This window comes from Paramormyrops kingsleyae, chromosome 5 (assembly GCF_048594095.1).
Source record: "Paramormyrops kingsleyae isolate MSU_618 chromosome 5, PKINGS_0.4, whole genome shotgun sequence".
Taxonomy (NCBI): domain Eukaryota; kingdom Metazoa; phylum Chordata; class Actinopteri; order Osteoglossiformes; family Mormyridae; genus Paramormyrops; species Paramormyrops kingsleyae.
Window position 1 is genome coordinate 25,160,697 of NC_132801.1, and position 21,299 is coordinate 25,181,995.

The 21,299-nt window shown below is 37.7% G+C and overlaps 1 protein-coding gene across 2 annotated transcripts in view; it reads left to right on the forward strand.

The window, feature by feature from the left end:
* Positions 1 to 21,299, forward strand: part of skap1 (src kinase associated phosphoprotein 1) — a 135,596-nt gene that overhangs the window by 14,835 nt on the left and 99,462 nt on the right. For both annotated transcript variants that reach the window (XM_023814317.2, XM_072712465.1), the window contains exon 4: positions 5,067 to 5,183. In XM_023814317.2, the coding sequence (XP_023670085.2) occupies positions 5,067 to 5,183 (117 nt within the window). The remainder of the gene's footprint in view (positions 1 to 5,066; positions 5,184 to 21,299) is intronic.

The following is a 21,299-nucleotide window of genomic DNA, read 5'->3' on the forward strand; positions in this document are numbered from 1 at the left end:
CACCAACAGAAAATCTACACATGTACCTTCATGCAATAATGCCCAATTAAGTATCTACTAAAGTAAGCTAATGTAGTTCATTAAGATATATTTTTATATATATTTTAAAGTTCATTCATTCTAACCTAATCATGAGTCTGACAGTCATTCGTGGATTACTGATATTCATTCATTCATTCATTCATCCATTCATCTTTAATGCTTGTGCTATTCAGCCTTGCAGGGTCATTCTATTTTAAAGTCCTTAATAATCAGAAATGCGCATATTGCACAGTTATTATAATGTTAATATGCATTGTTCCATAGATACGTGATAAAATTAAGTCTTTTTAAGAGTTCACATGTCGATCGTGCTTGTTTATGTGGATTTTGTACTATATATTAATGTATAAGCACAAGTTCATTTTTTTTTTGTCATGGATTGTGACAGATTGTGACTGTTCGTGGTTTGGCTTGTGATGTTTTACAATAGGGTGTGGATGCATGGTGAGTCACGCCTTTGGAATCAGGCAGAATCCTCTCCTTAAAGGAAGAAGACGCCCACGTACTGTTAGTCATAAATCCATAAAAATCCTTATTGATGCAGTGTGTGAGGACGCAGTGCCGTTAGCTTTTACTCAATGGTCCTTTTTGTGTTGCTACTCCAGCTGAATGTTAGCAAAGGCAAAAACTGGCAACACGCAATCAATCAAAGCCTGTTTAGTTTTGCACCTTCAACATACAATTTATGCAGAGTGCCTTTGTGAAGCTCAGACAGAATGACTGCGGAATGATAACCTTGATATTGAGAAAAGATGAGTAAACAATATAGAAGAAAAGACCTCTGCCAAAGTACTGCAAACAGATTTTTTTTGCCATGTTTAAGCAAAAATATGCTTACAAATGTCGGCTTGTGCTTTTAGCCCAAGTACTTTGATGTTGTACTTAGTCCAACGGTTTTTCCACAGTTACCTTTGGTAACTAACTAACATTTGGTTAAATGAAGGGGATTTCTGCTCCTGTGCAGAGAATAAAAAATGATGTACAAACTATTAGAGGCATTTATTTTTGGTCTAACAAAGCAAATTTTAAGGTATACATAGCATATGTTGCAGTCAGGGGGATAAACAATTACCTGGATACATTGCTAACCATTATATACGGTAATCTCAGTCAAGACAGAATTACATATAACAAACTGAGTGTCCAGTATTTAGTAAAATTCAACTTCAGCTACAGGGACCTAACATGAGTTGCTGTAATAAAGCTGTTAATCTAAGGAACTGTGTCGTGTCCTTAGATATGGCGTGTGTAGATATCTCAGCGTGTTGGTTTCCTCTGGCCTTTTTTTCTCCACGGCAATAAATGAAAACAAGCCCTATTACTTCTAGTTGTCATAGCTGCTGGGCTAGAATGCAAGCGCAAGATGTAGTCAATTAAAGTTTCACTGCTAGAAGAGAGAATTACAGTCAGTTGAAACTCAGAGCCATTACTGTGGAGAAGAAGATGAGAAAACAATAAAGGCACCCTACCTTGACACTGGCACAAGAAATCACAGTGTCACCTGTATTTGATCTTGAATAAAATAGTTTGTCGTTAGGGTTCATTCATATTGGTAAGAAATCTGGAAGCAAATATGTATTTAATGCTGCTATGGAATTCTGTAAAGCAACATGGATGACTCTTTAGATGACAGTTATCTTTGTGAGACTTTGTGAGCATGCTTGATTGCTTTCTGAAACTGCTGCTGCTTCTACGGTAGATTACCTTTGTGTTACCTCGAATGCCGTCAGTGCAGAAATGCAAAGATTCTTTCGAAAAGGAGAGAGACTTTAAGGATATATTCCTAATCCAGCTTTCTTCAATGCATATTAAACATATTAAATTACGTTTAATTAACGTAACAGTATTGACAACATATTCATTCTTAATCAACTGGGACAGGTAGTACAAATTATTCACCAAAAGGACTGTCATTAAATACTTCAGCAGCTGACAGTCTGCCAAAGGTTCCTATTTAGGTATAATTTCCAGTCACATGACGAACCTGCTTCGTTTTCTCACGTTTGTTTCGGGCTCGTCTAATAGCTGATAGCTTTCATTTTTCTCATATTCTGCCTATGCTAAGCTTTAGCTTTATGCTCGGGCGGGAGAAAAGACCATATTGGATGCTGACTTATTTTTGCACAGTGCGCGCCAAGGTCCAGATTTCGCTCTTGTTCATCATAAGTATCCAAAGATAGTGCCCAATTCTTGTTTAATAATTGCAGCCCTTCTAAATAGTAGACTGTGCCATGGATCAAAAATGCGGTAGTTATTTGCACCATCTTCTTCTGCTAGTACTTTAAATGGGTTTTATTTTTCCCCATAAATTTAAATGTGACCCTGGTGTGCAAACCAGATGATTGGTGTTTGTGTGTTTTTACTGTCCTGTCATGTTCTTGGTTACACTCAGAACATAAACAGGCCCATGGAGACTAGCTCACCAGAATGATACATTCACTGCTTTCTACGCTTCCATCGCCTCAGTTTCCAACTGCATTCATGAACTCAACAAGTTTTATGACTTGGAAGTTAGTTTTATACATATGCATTAGATTGTGTTATTTAAAACAAACATTTTGGCTCCCCACAGACATTTTTATGAATGATCCCATTTAGAACGACCTGGGTAATAACTGTGCTTAGTTGCTCAGGTCTTATTATGCTATTAGGCTTGTTGACCTTGGAGATTAATTTAATTGCATCTCTAATGCTGTTTACTGTATGCCTAAATGGAATGTAACGGTAGCAATTTAATGCAATGACGGATGTGATGAAAATTTTCATTTGACCTCTCTCTTTAAAAATAACAAGACCACTTGTGCAATGTTTTCAATACTTGCCAAACGGCTAATAAAAATGAAAATCCCTGGTGTTTCGAGTTAAGCAGATACATATGACTCCTAAATTCTTACACAGTGCAGTTTTATTTAGTCTTTCAGAGCCATACTTTTAAATTTTTATGAGGAACTGTGGTCATATTTTTTTATATATATATACACACACACACACACAAAATAAAAAGCATAATTCAACTTACAAATAAAGTACAGTTTTTTTTTCCTACTGTGGTTTTGAAATGTTTTGGATAGATTACTATCTTTTTGGTCATGTTGCTATTCATTTTATAACTATTTTCTTGAAGCAATGTAGAAGCTTCTTTTATTAACATTTTTTTTCTGAAAAACATTCTGAATATTCATGTTGTTTATTTCTCGTGAACTATTAGTGTATCAATAAACGTGTCTGTATGCAATGAGTTTTCTGCAGCATATAATAGATTCTTCATCTGCATGTTTCCTTTCTTTTTAGATTTGCATAGATTTTTCTGATTTTTCCCTTTCATTTAAGGTCCTCCCCATCCCCCACTCACTGTGCCATTATCCGCTTTTATTCCAAATCAGTGTGTAGTGCCCTCATAAGGTTCCTACTAGTATTACAGCTGTTCTTGCTTCACTGGTGTAAAATCTGCTGTAAAGGGAAATGGATCAAACTAAGAAGGTTGTAAAAGATTAATATACAGGTTAAAGCTCAGTAAAAATAATTATAATTATTATTTTCACTAGTTAATGTACAAATTCTGATTTAGAGCTTTTAGTTACGTTTATACAAGACTGGGTACTTGGTGACTGGTGTCAAGGAAACCAAAATGAACTAAACAATGCTGCACAATCAATTGATCTCATTTCTTTAGATTACACATTGTTAGCATAAGCTAAGTAAATGCCTGCAGTTATGGCACGTGGTCTCGGGTTAGGCAGATGTTGGCTCATTTTACAGCTATGTTCGCGGGAGTGTGTGGATCAGCCTTTGCCAGCCCAGTCGTGCCGTGTGTGATTTAAAGCTTCTGTACCAGCTCTGAAGAGGCCGGGATGCTCACACTCTGTCTGGTCCGACAGCACACCCATCTGTCTCTTTTATTTATGCCTTTGCTGCATGTGGGAGGGTGGAAAAAACCTTGCGACGAAAGGAGGATCTTCCGAAATGGGTCATAATCACATGAAATGTGTAATGTTTGCATTCGCGGCTCGCGCATACAAGGCAGAGTTTGGCCCAGGAAGGGTGTCCTGTTGCATTGTACGCATGTGCAAAATGGGAGATTTTATATAAAGGGCCATAATCCTTTGATTTATCTTAACATGTGCACGATAGGCACCGAGGGGCTTTGTGTTGAGTGGTTTTATTCTATGACTTTAAAACCACTTAGGTTAAACAGTGTGACCCGAGTGTGATAGCGTAGATTATTCTTAATACCTTTGCGACGTCTCAAATTCAATTTTAGGTGTTGTGGATTCTTGACTAATGAGGTTTAAATGAGTTCCAGAATTTTTGTGTTTCTGTCGTCCTTCTATACAGTTTCTGCATAGCCAATGTCTTTATCCAATGAAACATACAAGTTCTCCTGTTAATTGGCACCATGCCTGCTGTGTTAGGGCAATGTATGCTTACGGATGGCGTCAAAACAGGTTCTGCAATCTGATTCAGGACACATATTCCTCCCCCGAAACCCTCCTTATATGACTGCTTTTTAGAGTCAGAGTTAATCAGAGGTAGCCCCAAACTATGTTTCTGGCAATACTTTGTTAGCTTTTAACGGTTAATACGTCTAACTTTACTTCTGTTATTTCTCTATATGTCAAAGACACACACTGTGTTTTTTTCCCCTGCAATGGAGCTCTTAGCGAAAAAACATCAATCAAACAAAACCTTTATTTGTCTTGCTTTGTTAATTGAAACTCCTGTAATAATGGCCTGCGATACTCTCAGGCTGTGCATATACTTGCCTTTGCGAGTGTCCTCGTGCCTCACGTTGCCGGGCTCAGAGCTCGGGGCGTGTCATGGACACAGCGTGGCCTCCTAACCTCCTCTCCTTTGTTCTTTTTGCTTGCACAGTTTGCAGTTCTGTTTAATCCCCATGTTCTTTTAGTATGAATAAAACCCTCATTCACTTGTATTATTCTGACATTTTCAATTATATCTTTTGGCGAAAGCTTATGCCCGAGACTAGATCTAACTTTTCTAATCCTGACTTTTCTTTATTCCAGGGGATACCAGACAAGAGGAAAGTTCAGATGACAATCAGAGCGTTGGTGTTGGTCGCTCTGTGCCATCTGATGATGTGTCAGTAGCCTCTGACTACCAAGATGAAGGTCCTCAAGAATGTGAGTTCAGGTGTCGTTGTGTGTCTGCTTGCACAAAACAAGTACCAGTTATAGATACATGAAGTTAATAAGATAATGCTGCGTTAGTTACACGGATCCAACATGTATCAAGCATATGTTTTGGGTTTTGGGAGTTTTGGAGGCTGTTTTTGTTCTTTTTGGTCAGTCTTGAGTGCTTCTGTCATGCTGCAGAAGTCTTCACTCTGGATTTAGAGTTGCAGATCGCCCTCCAGTGGTCACCTGTGAATTTGCTGCACAGTCCTGGCTCTGTTTCAGCTTTTGTAAGGGCATATTGTCCAATGATACGCTCAATGTCTTGTGTCTAGTGGAGAGTTGACATATTAAAGTATTTGGAAAGATTAAATCATTTTCAGATGTGATCCAGTTTCACATAAATTTTTACATAACTTGGTGAAATAGGATACAGACAAGCTTTTACTATGGGGGGAGCAAAGGGAACACAGCAAATGAAATCTGTGAAAAATTGTTGTGTGTGTTTCTTCTGCATGGCTGGGGATGTGTGAGGTAATAGCCATTCAATGGATAAGGAAGTGGCTGGACTGGAAGAACAGATCCCTGCCTTATTTACTCTCATTCATGGCCTCTATTGCTCCATAATTTGCACCTGGAAGTGTAAACCATTATATGCTGCACTTTCCAGTAACCACAGAAGATGAAGCTGTTCTCGTAAAGTTCAGGTATCTGTGGGTGTAGAAGACGGCCGGCCGCGCACACTCCTGCATTTCCCATCAGGCTGTCTCATTGTCCTGATCATTTCTTCATCGTTTTAAGTTAATTTCTGCTATGTTTAGCCGTTTGTTCCCTTACGTCCGCTTCAGGTATGCCTCTTTAGTTTTTACCTTTCTGTCAGCGTTATTTATGACGCAGAGTTGTCATCTGTCTTCCCGTTGGCTGTCCAGTTGTTCACCTGTATGAGTTATGGCTGCAGTGTTGACTCAGAGGGGGGAGGGCTTGCAGGGGGTAAGAGTAAGCAGGCTGGTGTTGATATTGAAGGGGCAGGGAAGGGGGGTGGGGTGTCGTTAATGGAGACTGGATCTCTGCAGAAATGGGTTTTAGAGCTCTCTCTAGTGGTAAGGATTAGTGGAAGCTATGTACACATTTGTTCCGGATTTGTCCCCTTAAACTCTGATGTGAAATTGCCTTTGGTGTTTTTTCCATGTTTTCGTGTTTTTGGGGCTATAGTGTTCTCCCGTCATTTTTATACCTGTGAAACAGACATTAGCTAAAATTCAGGTCATTTTAAATTTTGAAACTTTTGCATCTTGTGGTTAAAAAGCAAAACAGAAATCTGATATTCTGGCTTGCTGTTCCAGAAGGATCATTATCAGAGATGATGAATTAGAGCCTATTGTAGATGCTTGAATTATGTCGTAACAGAGACCTTAGTCTCTTCTTCACTCGCTCTCTCTCCCCAAGTCATAATTTTGATGTGGTGAATTTAATTATAATGTAAGGACAATACTATAGCTTATAATACCCCACTATAACTATAATCTAAAACAAAATATAAAATAGGGTTTAAATAATGACTTAAAAAGTAAGTAGGGGTTTTATAGGGACTTTCTGAGTCCATCTGAATAGCAAAACGCTATAACATAGAAAGAATACAGTCTTGCATTGCATCAGTGCAAGAAATTGAGTTTTCTTCCCTTAACCACTAGTTTACAAATAACGCATAAGAAAATTAATTTTACATTTGGCACTGTGTACATGGCTTTCTATAGTAAATTGTCCTTTCAGGATAATGTATATGAAGGGAAATATTTTATAAATGTTTTTATAAAGTATAATGCCTTTCAAATGATATGTATATGTTTATTTATAGATCAAGACTTGCGAGAATAACTCTTTGGGCATAAATTATTAATTAATTAAATCAATAATTAATAATTAATAAATAATTAATGATTAATTAAATACAGTAGATGTTTAGAAATCCCATTACTCTTGGTTTTGCCATAATATTACAATAACATTTCCTGGAAATAGACTTTTGCATTGTATTTCCTGATCCTTTGTCAGTGAACATACGATGTTTTCAATAAGACTGTCATCTCCATCAATATAATATTTCAATATTTGAATTTAAAATGCGTGTCTCTCCCAGTATAATTTTATATGGATTTTTTGGATAAATTCACTACATAGTATCTAGACCAATGTATTTTCATAGAACCTCTGTTATAAAATATCAGATATAAAATTGGTTGAAAGTTTTAAATTGTAGTCAATTGTTTCAAGCGTCAGTTTTGCAGGAACTAAGATGTCAATAACATTTGCATATAAATAGCTAAGGTATCACAAGAAGGATTTAATGTGTGCTTATAAAGTAATTGTACCTTTCCATATAATCTTTACATTAGTTGGGCTGTATTCAAGAAGAACATAAAGGAACATTAAATAACAATTTCTAAAATAACTAAACAAATCATGTTTCATGTTCATGTTAATTTTAAAACATTTGCAGAACGTTTGCAATTTATTTACATTGGCCAAAAATACAAGGTTAGCACTGGTTTACATTGTAACTTAGGCAGACCTCTTCACATTTAATTATCTGAATACAAACTCACACCAGCTTACATTGCTTATTTCACATTGCATCTTATTAATTATATAAAATATATGAAATATATAAATGTAACATATTTTAATGCAAAGAGAATATCTTGTATTGAAAATGAAAATGCATGATTTTTTCAATTTTTAGATTCAAGAAACGGTGAGTGAAAGGATGATGTATCCAGTCCCAAAAAGGGTTTGTTTGTGAATACAAAATTATTTGGAAAATTGTAGAAATGTTTGCAGAAGTCACTGCATTTAGCCTCTAATTTTTCTGTGTACAGCACATAGGGTTCTATGATTGTATTTGAAACACTGAAAAAATAATTTCTTTCCCATGTATACTTTTGGCTTCAAGAACTTTCTACCTCTATTGCACACTGAAATACATTGACTTTGAAATCCAGTTTATTCATTGTTTATAAAGAATACATTAATAAAAACATAGATATGTTTTTTTTATTTCTGTGGCATAGCTGTGCCATTATTTGTAAACATCTTTTTATGGCACAATAATCATGTTTGGTAAAGAAGATCAAACTTATGGAAAAATTGATTTCATATGGTTACGAATTAGCAAAATGTAATTATTTAACCCATTTTTGTTAGTAGTAATTTCAAATATAGTGGCAGTAATGTAAATTACAAAGTCAAATTGATTCTGTCAAGATTCCGATGATGGCCGTGATTTTCTAATTTTTAGGCAGGATTGATAAAACAAAAAAGATTGATTTGAAATAATTATTATAAGTAAAAAATAATTATGTTTCATACATACAATTTTCTGTTTTTGATGTGAATATTGCTTTGGCATCTTATGTAAAAGGTTTGTTTACTAACAAAAGAACAAGGTTTACTCTGGTAGCAGTGTTCTTGGATGGGGGAGTAGGATTTTGCTTTTAAAAATGGCGCTGTCTTTGTCTAGAAAGTCATATATATATTTGTGGAATTCAGCGCATTCCAAGTTTTAAATGCTATATGGAAGAAAATGATTAATGTTGTTTTTGTGGAGGATCATGAAGCATTCATAACAGGTTATGAGTGGGGATACTTGCAGACCTGCCACTTAAGAGGTTAATATGGATACGAAAATAAGAGCCAAACACGGAGTCAGAGAAATGGTCAAAATGCCCTGCAAAGCGGCTAATAGTGATGTGACTCAGCCTCCCCAGCAGACAGCAGCCTTGAGAGATGGGATGAGTGAAAAGAAGTGTAAGGAGAGTGAGATATGTGCAGAGAGCAGAGGATGGGGTCAGAGTAGGGCTAAAACTGGTGGCTTGTTAATCCTGTGTCTTGGGGTGGAGACGCTGTTGCAGGACAATTGGCATCATTATTCAGGGTGATAACGCTTTAGGTCCAGCTAATGGTCCTTGCTTCATTAGGGAAACAAATGACAGCTTCTACACCTGCTTGTGGTTGTTACTGGGCCATCCAGATGTTATCAAATGCAGCGCTGACGGGGGGGACCATAGCAGTGAGCGAGCCGGGTGTGTCGCTCGGGATGGTCATGCTGCCGTCTGGTCAGTACAATTACGACGGCAAGTTTTTATTCTAAGAGAGCGCCTACAGTCCTGGTCGCGTTCCTCAGCTTGAAGTGGAAATGCATGGTCAATATTGAATTTGGTGCTTGGCAAAGGAGTTTTGGGTCGGGGCTTTGAGGCCCTGGCGCTCTGCCCCCTTGGTGTATGTCTTTCACTCAGCCTGGTTGATTCAGGGGTCGTAGCTCTAGGGCCGGTACTGACTTGCGTCATAAAAGCACACACTCTTTACTTCTTTATCTTTCTCTGCCTCACTTTGAAATCTAACCTTGTAGCCTAGAGGTTTTGCCTGTCTCTTTTCTCCTTTTCTCTGCATGTGTCTCTCTGTGTTCATGCAAGATACAGTTGTCCATCACCGTGATACACTGTCCTGCCTGTGCCAGGGGCTATAGCCCATTCTCACATCTCTGCAGCCTTAACTCCCTGAAGCCCTTGTTCCGCCAGCAAATCCAGCACTCAGGACTTAAGATGCCGTGAATATAGCTATTGCAAATTGGAAATAAGGCATTTTCAAAGACAGCATGACAATGTAATTTGAAGTTTGAAACAATAGTAAAGCATTGGTAATATTTAAAGTTTATGGAAACCTTTTGTATATAAAAGCTGGACTCTGTGTATTGTAATGTTTTGAATGATGGAATGGTCTTTGTTTTTGGTATTCACTGGAAGCGATGTTGAAAGTGAGTTTTACAGGTAAGAAAGTCATTCCATCAAACGTTGCTAAATGGTAGAATTGAAAGCATGAATGTTAGAATGACTCATTTAAAGACCGGTTTGATCTTGACCTGGAAGAGGTCACAAACTGAAAATGGCATAACGGCATAGTTGCAGTGGAGCATGTGATGCAGCGCATATGCCAGGGAGAGCGAGGAGAGGGGGCACATGTGATAAAATGCCATGGTGGTCACCTGCCACACACTGGCAACGTGGAGAGTCACATTTCCTGCATATAGCACTGATGCAGCTCACCATGGGATTTGACATAACAAGGGAACACTCTTTCATTAGTTCACAGTATCCAGCTGACCTTTCATCTGTACTTTTGTTGCCTCTGGCAAGGTGACCTATGCTTATGGCTCCCGGGATGTTTGTTCACCTGGGCTTGAACACAGGTGTAGTTTTAGGTAGGCCAGAATTCTCACTACTACTTCCATGAACTTACAGATCTCCGTCACTTCCAGGAAAAAAGAATGTCTGCCGTTGAAAGTGGAAATATTTTGTGGTCTTGATTCTTTCTTTTTCATAGAATAATACAGAGTCTACCGTTCAGATCTGACAATTTAAAAGCAGAGATTTAGGTGCAGGACATTTCATGCTGATGGTTTTTCTCCACAATGCTATATGCACCTGCTGAACTTACTGTGAACTCAGGTGTGCGGTTCATTATAGTCATGCTGAAGATGGGGGACATTATAAACGAGAGCTGCCAGGACCAACTGGATATCAGTGCTGATGTCTAAATGCTGATTATGTGTATTTCTGCTGAGACAGTATCAAGGGAGTTAAATTCTTTCTGCAATGGGGAACAAAGAGAAAATGAGTATATTTCAAGATGCAAGAATGTTGGGGAAAATTCTGGCAAAGGAAGTTTCATTTTTGTCTTAATTAAATATACAGTTTGCCATTATCTGTCTGTCCATCCATTTTCTGTAATGGGTTATCCAATTAGGATCGTGATGATCCAGTGGTTATCTCGGGAAGGACAGTGTGTAATTCAGGGTAAGTCCAAGACAAGACGCCAAGATGCCATCCATGGCAAAAAAATCACAGTTTAACATCCTAAAGGCCAATTTACTATTTATTATCATTATGCTGCATAATTAGTCATTCAGTAACAAGCATTGTATTACAGAGAACGATAAAAGTATACAGTAGTAGCATTGTATAGTAACATGTCCCTGTGTGCTTTGTATTTTTAGTGAAGCTTTAGTCTGTCGACATACCTTGGGTTACAGATTACCAAACTAGTTACAGCATTACCCTGCTTCACCTTCCAACATCCTTTACTTGAATGTGCTGCATCGCAACATCTTACAATGTTATTACAATGTTACTTATTTACCTCAAATGGACACCTTTGCAGGTGTGTATGAATTCTTGACACACCCAGCTCCACTCACAAAGGCTTCTTTGTAGGGGAATGTTCAGCCTCGGTGTGCATGTGTGTGTTAAGGCTGAGCGGGGCGGTTAGAGATCTCTCACAGCCGACTTGTGACGTTTGATGGAGCAGTTGGACAGGTGTGTAGTCGACATCTTCCCAAAATGGCACTGCCAAGTGGCCAAAAATGTCACGAACATTTGGCCCGCAGAGCAGGCCGGAATTTTCAGCCCCCGAAAACTATGGATGTTCAGCGGGGAAATGCAAACTGAAAACGCCAGCCTGCTGAAGGACGCCGCCATGTGACCGGCCCACCTATTCACTTCATTACTTCCTGCTTTCTTTTTCCTTGCCTCCTTTTAGGCAAATAAAATCTGACTCACGTAAAAATGCAGGAAATATGTAGTCATTATGATAATTGTCCCCTGAACAAGGGTAGAGAGAGTTCAGAGTTCATTTTCTGTTCACCACCCTCATGAAATGACAGATATGTTCCCTTTAACCCCGACTAAGGGGTGTTTAATTTCAGAGGAAGGGAGAAAAAAGAAGATGACTAAATGGGAATGAGAAGACCCCAGGTCCCAGTAATGAAATTGTCTTCACTACAGGGGAAGATTTCATTTATGGTCCAATTGGGATCAGCATACTGCATCTATACAAACTGGCCCACCACCCCCAACCAACCACTCTCCCCTCTTTGCAGCCTGCTTCCCACCCCATATCTAAGTGCTGTACAAGGGGGGGGGGGCGTTAATGCAATTCTTTCTGGGTCTCCAAAATCCTGCCTCTCTGTGATTTTTTTTCTCTTTTTTCTGTGAGAACGGACTTGTATGGGGTAAATAAAGAAAATGTGTCTTTTGCTTCTACACTGAAGATAATGACCCGAAAGGCCAATCGCGGTTCACGCTTCATATTTTGAGCCTCTCATCAGTCGCCATGTTCAGTGTGATAGAATACAAAAGCCCATATCGTCACTGAGCATATTGCTACGGGACGATGCCCATTTAACAAAGTAGGTGTCTCACTTCACAAGATTTAAACGCTTTTCTGTGTTTTACACCCACGCAAAATGTGGCTACCGTCCTTGTGCAGCAATGTTAATTATTTGCGGATTAAAAATCTTCGACATTTCTGTTTAACTTGTTTTATTTCCCATTGCTAAATCTGATGGAGGATAAAGAATAATAAATTGCAAATTTGAAAATTTTCAAAGAAAATGAAAATTAGGTCACACATGAATTTTTATTTTACAATTATTTAAAATAATTGTGGTACTATAAGTATGAGAATTATTTTATGTATATATATTGATGCAGATGTGCTGCATGTCTCACCTGCATTTTTTTCACATTACTGTTTAATTACAGTTTGTACTTCCTTATAATTTATGTATTTTTCAAACAAGAGATGCGTATTCACATGCAATGAGGGCGTACTTTTACAGAAGAGTACCTGCTAGATTAATAGATAATGGCTTTCACAGCTCAAGGGCTGTACCTTCTAATCACACCATCATCCAGGCATTCCCATCCTGGATTTTTTCCAGTCATCTCACATTGAGGTGGATTGGAAGCAGTAAATTGCACTTAGTGTGCAAACTCATACTGGGACGTGCTTTCTTCCTGTCCTGGATGTTCCCTACTGTACAGGCTATGTTTCCAAGGATGGACTCCCAGATGACAGCACCGTAACTGGAGAAATGATGACAGAAATTGGGGGGAAGGATGGATAATTGCTGGACTGGGTTAACTCCTCACATAGTGATTGACTCTTGTTACTTATGAGGCATTTAAGGTGGATATAGACTGCAAATCCCTTTCCGATCTCTGTCGCGAGCAGCGTACCAGTGGATTCTACATGTGGGAGCCATTTGTGTTTTCTGTGTTTTTTAATTTAATGGCGTGGCTTGTTGTCTCCAGCGAGGTGGGTGACACGAGATTTGTAATCTTTGACGGGAACAGATGGACCCGCCATTGTCGCTCCTGTCTGTATGATAATGTGAACTGCATTTCACCCGAACGCCGCACAAGTGACCTGACCGTGCACGTAGTTTTACCCCTGCCTCGTCTAGACGCCAAGCACCCATCACTGCCATTCGCCAGCTCTCTACACCGGGACTTAAAAACAGGAAAAAAGAATGTTTGGTTGAGGTGCCGGGAGGGGAACGGTTTCAGGCGAGAAGAGGGGCGCTTAGGGGGCGTATTTGGAAAAGAGGGGAGTTATGGTTACACAGTGCTACTGCTCTTCGAGCTCCAGAGGCAGGTTAACAATTCGTCTTTAAAGAGGTAAAAAAAATTGCATGTTTGTTTTGGACTAGGGTAGAGCTGGCTGACGCGTGGGGGGTCATTCCTGAGAGTTTGTGGGGGTGTGCTGTTTTGGAGAGGGTTGCTAAGAGTAGATGAGCTGGCCCCAGATGTAAGACTCCATCACCAGATACAATCAGGTCTAGGTCTGATCTGGTAAGCGCCGCATCTCTCCAGTGGCGGCACTAATGCTTTGTCCAAGAGAGGCGCTGAACGATGAGACTGGGACTGTCAAAAAAAGCCTTACATGACCAAATCGGCATGAAGAACGTCTGTGTCTCTCTGTGTAAGGATGTCGCTGCACCGAATTACGTTAATGCTCTTTAGATTTCTCTTCGGATTTCGATAATTAAAATCTACCAGAACTGCTTTCCTTTTGAGATGCCACACCTTGAAGTTTATTCTACATATATTTAAAAAATTATAATATCATATGCCACAATCAGGAAAAAAAAAGTTTTTTTTTTATGTCTACTAATCATGTAGTAAAATCATTTACCGAAAATATCCAAAGTTTTGCATTAAAAGAATGTTTGTGAAAACAAGTCACATCATAAGAAATGAATGACTGCTTTGGATGAGTCCGATGTGGAGTCATCAGCTTGACTTTGAAATGACATCCTTGTTAATGGAGTGTGCAGAGATTCCCTGACTCTGAGTCAGATAGGCCTCCTAACAGGAAGCAGTTCTCTTTAATGGAATCATGTGTAAATTGCCCAGCTTGTTTAGTTTGTCAGGCTACTATGCTGTCAACTTTTAAAAAAATCTCCAGCGTCTTGGTCTTCCTCAGTTTCAGCTGGCTGGTATTATGTTATGAAGTAATCTGCAATTAAAATGGCTGCTCGTGCCCATTGTTTGCACAGCGTTCTCTTTTTTGATAATCATAATGAGCCAAATATTTCACTAAAAAGCATAACAAGAAGTATTTCATCACAACGGGTAAAAGGTCAGTGATTAACCAATAATGAGTAAATGATCTTTTTATCATACCTTTCCTCTTTACATCCACTTGATATATCCATATCTGTACATATTTAAAGAAATATATAGGGTCTATAAATGTTCAGAATAATAGAGAAAATACAAACTTCATATATGGACTTCCACTTTCCATTTTTACATTAATATTTTTAAAAAGAAGTAGTTACATATTTGTCAAAAAAAAATAAAGATTTTTTTGGGGGGGCGGGGGGGGGCAGGGACAGTTGAAAATGAAAGGTTTGGCTCTGTATTGTTCTGTACGATTGCCACTGGATTGATGAGTCTGTTCTGTCTCTGTGCCTGTGTCAGGTAGGGCTTGGCTTGACATCCTATCTGTGAAGTATCAGGGCTTACACATGCTGATGGTTCCTTTGTGTTGCCTGACTGTGATAAGTGTGCAGAAACAAAGGCAATGCTGCTCCTTCTATTGTATCACAGTATCTTACATCAATTAAGACTATTGAGCGATGCTCACCCTGTGCAGTTTCTCTACAAAACCTTAACTTGATGCAAACTGAAATTTCTGACAGCGGGACCCCTGCAAAAAAATTATATATATATATTCCTTACTTTGATTTAAATATATGTTAAATTATATTTTAACTGAGTTCATTATGATTTTTAGTTGAATCAAGCAGAGAGACTTCTATTTATTTATATATATAAACAGCATCAAAAATATATTACAGCATGTGAAAATAATTTACTGATGTGTCTTTTCTAGGATTATTGTATAATCATAATATACAAACTACATTTTTTTATGTTATTCTTTAGCTTTTTATTAAATGTTATATTAATTTAGTAATATATTAGTTTACCTAATGAAAATCTGTTTTCACCCTGAGAATTTAATGCTATGATATACAAAAATCTGCTAGAATAATTAGAAATAAATTGAAATTGAAATAGAAGTAAAAATGAAAATGATTACAATTATCATTATACTTGTATGAAATATTCAGTATCACTTCATATGGTGTGGTACTTTATGACACACGTTGTAATTGTAGAAAAAGCAAAAAAAAGATCTTACCATTGTGTCCTCAGAAGCAACATGCTGGATGTCAAGAAATCCCATAACTCACTGACGCCCCATTAAATGGTGCAATGGTACTTAAAATGACCACACTTGTTTACTAATAGCACAATTAAATGTGTAGCAATGTCTAACGTTAATAGCTGTGAAACAACTGCCAGTGCAACAGTCATTACCTGATATGACAAAAGGTTTATTTCAGAAACGTGCAATGAAAAGATAAAGGGTTGTTGTTATTATTATTATTATTATTTTATTATTATTGTTGATGTTGTTTTACAATAAAACACTGCTTACATTTTACAGCACATTTATTCATTCATAAAATTTTAAGTCACTTGTAATTTACGAAACATTTTATATATGCATTTTTCAATAATTTAATTCATATGAAAATGTTGCACAAATACCTTTAATGCTTTTATGTATGTACAGTACTTATGTAAAATTAAGGACAAAAATAAATGTGAGAAAATCAGGGGAAAAGGGAGGAATGTGTTCTTGAGGGAAAGGAAATGCATGCGGTGGTTGCACCTTACATGACCCCCAGAAGCAGAATGGGTTTGTTTAGAGGATATTGTTGCAAGAGGCTTGGGAGTCCATATGCATCAGCTGGTGCTAACAAAATTTGCCTGCAATCTCATCAGAGACTTCTGAAGTCAATTGAAATAAATGGAGGTGGAATCCCTGTGAGTGGCCGTATTGGCTTTCAGGCTTCTGGCTGGCGAACTTTTGACCCAGGGGTTTCTGGCCGGTCATCCAGTGACCTGTCTGAACTCTAACTAGTATAATCATGTCTACATTATTGACCTTGCTGCCATGGTGACCACAGAGGTCACGTAGAGAGATTCTCTAAATATGAAAGTGATTGTTTATGTCCAAATTAAGAATTTTTAAAATGATTTTTAGCACTGCGTGCAAGCAAATGGAAGAGCCTACCGGACAACAAAATTGACTTAATAAAACAGACGTCTTGTGTTTTATAGGCTGATTAACTGTTCAATAAACCACTACTATGTTGTTTACGTGAAGAAAAAAAGTACATTTCCATGATTTTTTGCAGTTAAAATAATGAACATAGTACTGAAATACTAATACGATTAAGACTTAAGAGCTGCTTCCTGTGTGCTTTGTAGTACTGCCAGTGACAGAGGATGCACATTTTTAAAATATTTGGCATTTTTTTACCAGTCCGCTGCACTGCAGTGAGTTGAGTGCTGGGAAAATGTCACAATCATCTCCATCTTTTGCAAACCAACTTTTTCAGAGACAAGATTACGTATTTTGCCATTTTTGGCCAGTTTATTAACTGATTTCTGCTCAGTCCCATTCACTATGAAATAGCTTACTCTCATGTCACAGCTGTTGTAGGCAACTGCTATCCAAACTGTCTTGGCGCCTTGCAGAAGTTGGAATTGAGACTAATTTGACAGGGAAGAATGTCATTCAATTTGTTACGGATTATCTGTAACTGCTGTGTTTTTAATTTCAGGACAGAGGCTGACGTAGGTAGATCAATTTGTAATTGGAGTGCCACATTTAAGCTGCGGCACACCAAAGGGTGTACAGTCAATATCACAGTAGTCTTTGCATTTCAAAAGGTTAGAAAGCAACATCCAGCCTTGCATCACATCATTTTCAATCACAACCACACTGTAATGAAACGCTCCAAAAAGAGCTGCCATTTAATTTCCGTCCCCATTGCTTGATATTCTATTGTATTTAATTTTTTATGACTTTTTTTATACAGATTTAAATGGTATCATAATCTGCCTCATTGTTCTGTGCAGGCCTGTATATTGTACGTCATATTAAATGTTTTGTAACCAAAACCTTGAATTCCTTTCCTCGTTCTTAACAAGGCTCGTATTTTTATAGCTCTGTATTATCATGGCTATTGTAAAACAATTTTTGCACTATTTTAGTGCACTGCCTCTGGATGTCCCCGCTATAGCAGTTAAAATGCAAGATGATTTGTCTTGCATATGTTTTATATGATGCATACCAATCAAAGTTAAATAATTGCACTTTAAGACGTGAATGTATGTATGTTTAGCTGGCAGGAAGCGTGAACGATAGCTGTGGTCCCATAGAGTACCTGTATGTGTGAGAAGGGCAAGGCTGTATTTACGGCTCTCGTAATTGTGGCCATAAATTATATTTTACAAAATTACTCTCTGAAGTTTTATTGCGAGTCTGATTCTGGTTATTGCAGAGCTGATGCCAATTGTGATCTAAGACACTTTGGAAATTACAAGCCATTTGATTTGCACAGGACCCCTCCAGAAATACATCATTAACACTGTACCCAAACCCATAGCCAAGGTGTCCTTGTAGAAAAACATGGCTACAGTAATGTACAAGAGTATGTCCTGTTTTTGATTTATCTACACCTTATCACAACCTCTAAACACTCTAAATCCAGTTTTGCCATGAAGCTACTGTAATAGATATTTTTGTACACCTTTTCAATAGATGTAATAAATAATAACAACAACAACAACAATAATAATAATAATAATAATAATAATAATGGCATGACTCTTCAAATAATTGTATATATTTCTCTTCTGACTTCATAACAGTGTTTGATCTTTCCGTCGTATATTTACGCTGTCTCCCTGTGCTCCGTCACGTATAAAAAGACAATCGCTTCATCGTAAAGAACAATACAAGATATGACAAATCTTACTGACAGTTTTTTTTTTTTAAACCAATTTTGTGTATCGTTAAAGTGATCATTTTTGATGGGATCAAAATAAGATTTTTTATGCTCTTAAAACAGTAGGAAAGTAATGCAAAGCTTCCCCTGGTCTGGTAATGTTGAGCTTTTAAAATCTCTTGTGTTGCAGTTACACCTCAATAGTTTTGTAAAGTGGCAAAAACAACAACCGTGAAATGTTGCTTTTACTCCTTTTTCTTTTTTATTATTATTAGATTAGCCTTTATTTATTAATTTGTCCCCAGTTCCACATTCCAATCCTCTGAAGGAAAGCAGTGAGATTAATTTTCCTAGTGCATTCGTGCATAGATTTAATAAGTATTTGAAGGTAAGATCCATCTACTGCATGTTCAGAGCATGGTAAATGACTTGGGCTATGATGACGCACCCTGCTCCCTCTCCGTCTTCTCCCTCCCTCCCTACCTCCATATACCCTGCCTTAATGAATAGAAAAAGACCCCTTATTAGACTTGGCACAGGCTCTGCACAACATTGCTTCTGGAATTGAGGTTCAAAAGTTCACACTATTCCCTGAAGGCTACTGTTCCGCTTCTGCTGCTGACAATTTTTTTTCTTTCCCTCTCCTCCCTCCTTTCTTGTCCTCTTTTTTCCCTTCTCTCTCACTGTCTTTATCCCCATTCTCTCCCACACTTTCGTTCCCCCCTCGCTCAGTCACTCCTTGCCTGGCAAGATGGAGATATTCTAAGATGGAGGACTGGAAGCCTCTAACCGGGTCCATCTGTCACATTGGTGCCTCCTAGCTTCACATTTCTGTAGCTTCAGCTTCCGATATAAGTAATGCAGACCACCCTTTCTCATCCTGGATATATATGGGAATATGCCTTTGTACTATACAGTCATGTCGCTACAACTTCAGTTGTTGGGGAGTTGAAATTGAAGTTAATTATAGTTACAATGCAGTCTTATTAATATGTTCTGATTTGCTTTGTTTGTTTACTATCAGTTTCTATCAGTATGTAAGTTTCAGTTTGTAACATTTGCAACATTCCACACCTTAAATTATAACGTACACTTATTCATCCTGTGGTCCACAATGTATAGGCGCAATAAGTTTAATTATTTTTTGTTGTTTTTTTTTTTTTTTGGTAAGACTTTACTTAACGAGGCACAAGTGCTTAGTAATAACTCAGTTACTACTGAAATACAAATTATGGACAAATCATGACAAATATACTTGCTACTTGATATAAAAGATGCGTCACGATTCATTAATGATGAACAAACATGAGATCATTATATCACTTGTGTTATTCATGACTTGTTCCTTCAGCAGTTCACAAAGGTTTACAGAATTTTCAGATATAATATCAAATACAGGAACTGCTTGAGGAAACTTATGTGCCAATTAACATGAATACTAAGACAGTTTGTGATTAATAAATACATAAGTAATAGTATAATACTACATTATTTATGCCCTGTCAAGTAAAGTGTTACAGTTTTTTTACTACATATTATTACATTTTACTATATATCATATCAATATAAATTCCTTGTGTGTACTTATTTTGGCTGATCCTGAGATCTGGAGTCATTCTCATGCCCCAAGTGTGCAATGTCTTTTGTATCAATTAGTTTTGTATGACTTTTAAGTACGCAAGATATTTTAGTATTTTAGTATTACACCACCCTTAAGCATAATTTGAAGAACGTTGACTTGTTTCCGAGGGAGAAGTTTCAGTTTAATTCTTATTATCGCTTTATTATTAATATGAATATTAAAAGTCATGTATTCCTGGATAGGAAAAAATATATAATGGGACAGAGAAATGGTTGTACAGTCAACCTTCTTTGGAAGATATTGTCTTGACTTTGGATTATATGTGTTTTCCCGGCCTCTTTGAACTTCGCCCATGCTTGTCTTGGAGGCTGGGCCTTTTATCAGGTGTGCCTGGTGGCTGGGGATGATGTTGTTTTTACCAGACATTGCCACCTACACAGGTGCCATTCATCTTTTAGTACACAATTACTATAGTGTTAAGCCACAGTTAAAGTGCCGAAGAGTTCATTTAGCTCAGAATTTCACCCCCCACATTGCTGCCATTTGTCCCAGTTAAGGCACCTCTGCTGGATGTCTGTCTTTTTTATGGACAGGCTTTAGTTGATCCTTTCCAGTTTGGTTGCACCTACAGTATGTCACCTCATTTCTTGTGCAGAAAATGTATCTGTGAGTATCTTTCCTGGGCTCTGGCGCTGGCATCACAGAGTAAAGGCTGGAGGCCTTTGTCCAAGGGAGGAAACTGCACATCAGCCAGTGGATTGTTACACATCTTTACAAAAAAATGTATTTCATGACTGACAACACATCAGATTATTTAAAAATAAAATTATTTAAGATGACATTTTAGTTTTAAAATAGGACTTATGCTATGAAATAATTGAAAACTGCATAAAAATATTAACAATTTCTTGTATCCATCCTACATTATATGCAATGTGGAAAACGTAAGATGGAAATCTGGATAACTTCTGTGCGAGGGAGATAAAGAACAGGCCAGCTAACACGTTTTCCTTTCTCATTTCCATAAGGGTGGGCTGCTTATGACCCATATTACATTGGGTTAATTGAATACTATGGATTAGCACACATGGCCAGAGAAAACCCTTCATTGACACCCTCAGAAAGTTTTTTTTTAAATTCCTGAAACTTAGCACAGAATATTCAAAAAATCAAAGGCGGCGATTCTAATCTGCCTGGTAGCTGTCTGCTTCTGAGACTGATAGCTGAGCTATCAGAGACTGCGGGTTCATGGAAAGGTTAGTGTTCCCAGGTTCCTCTCGCTCCCCCTTTTCCTCCCTTGCAAATGAGAATTTGATTTTTCTCTCCATTG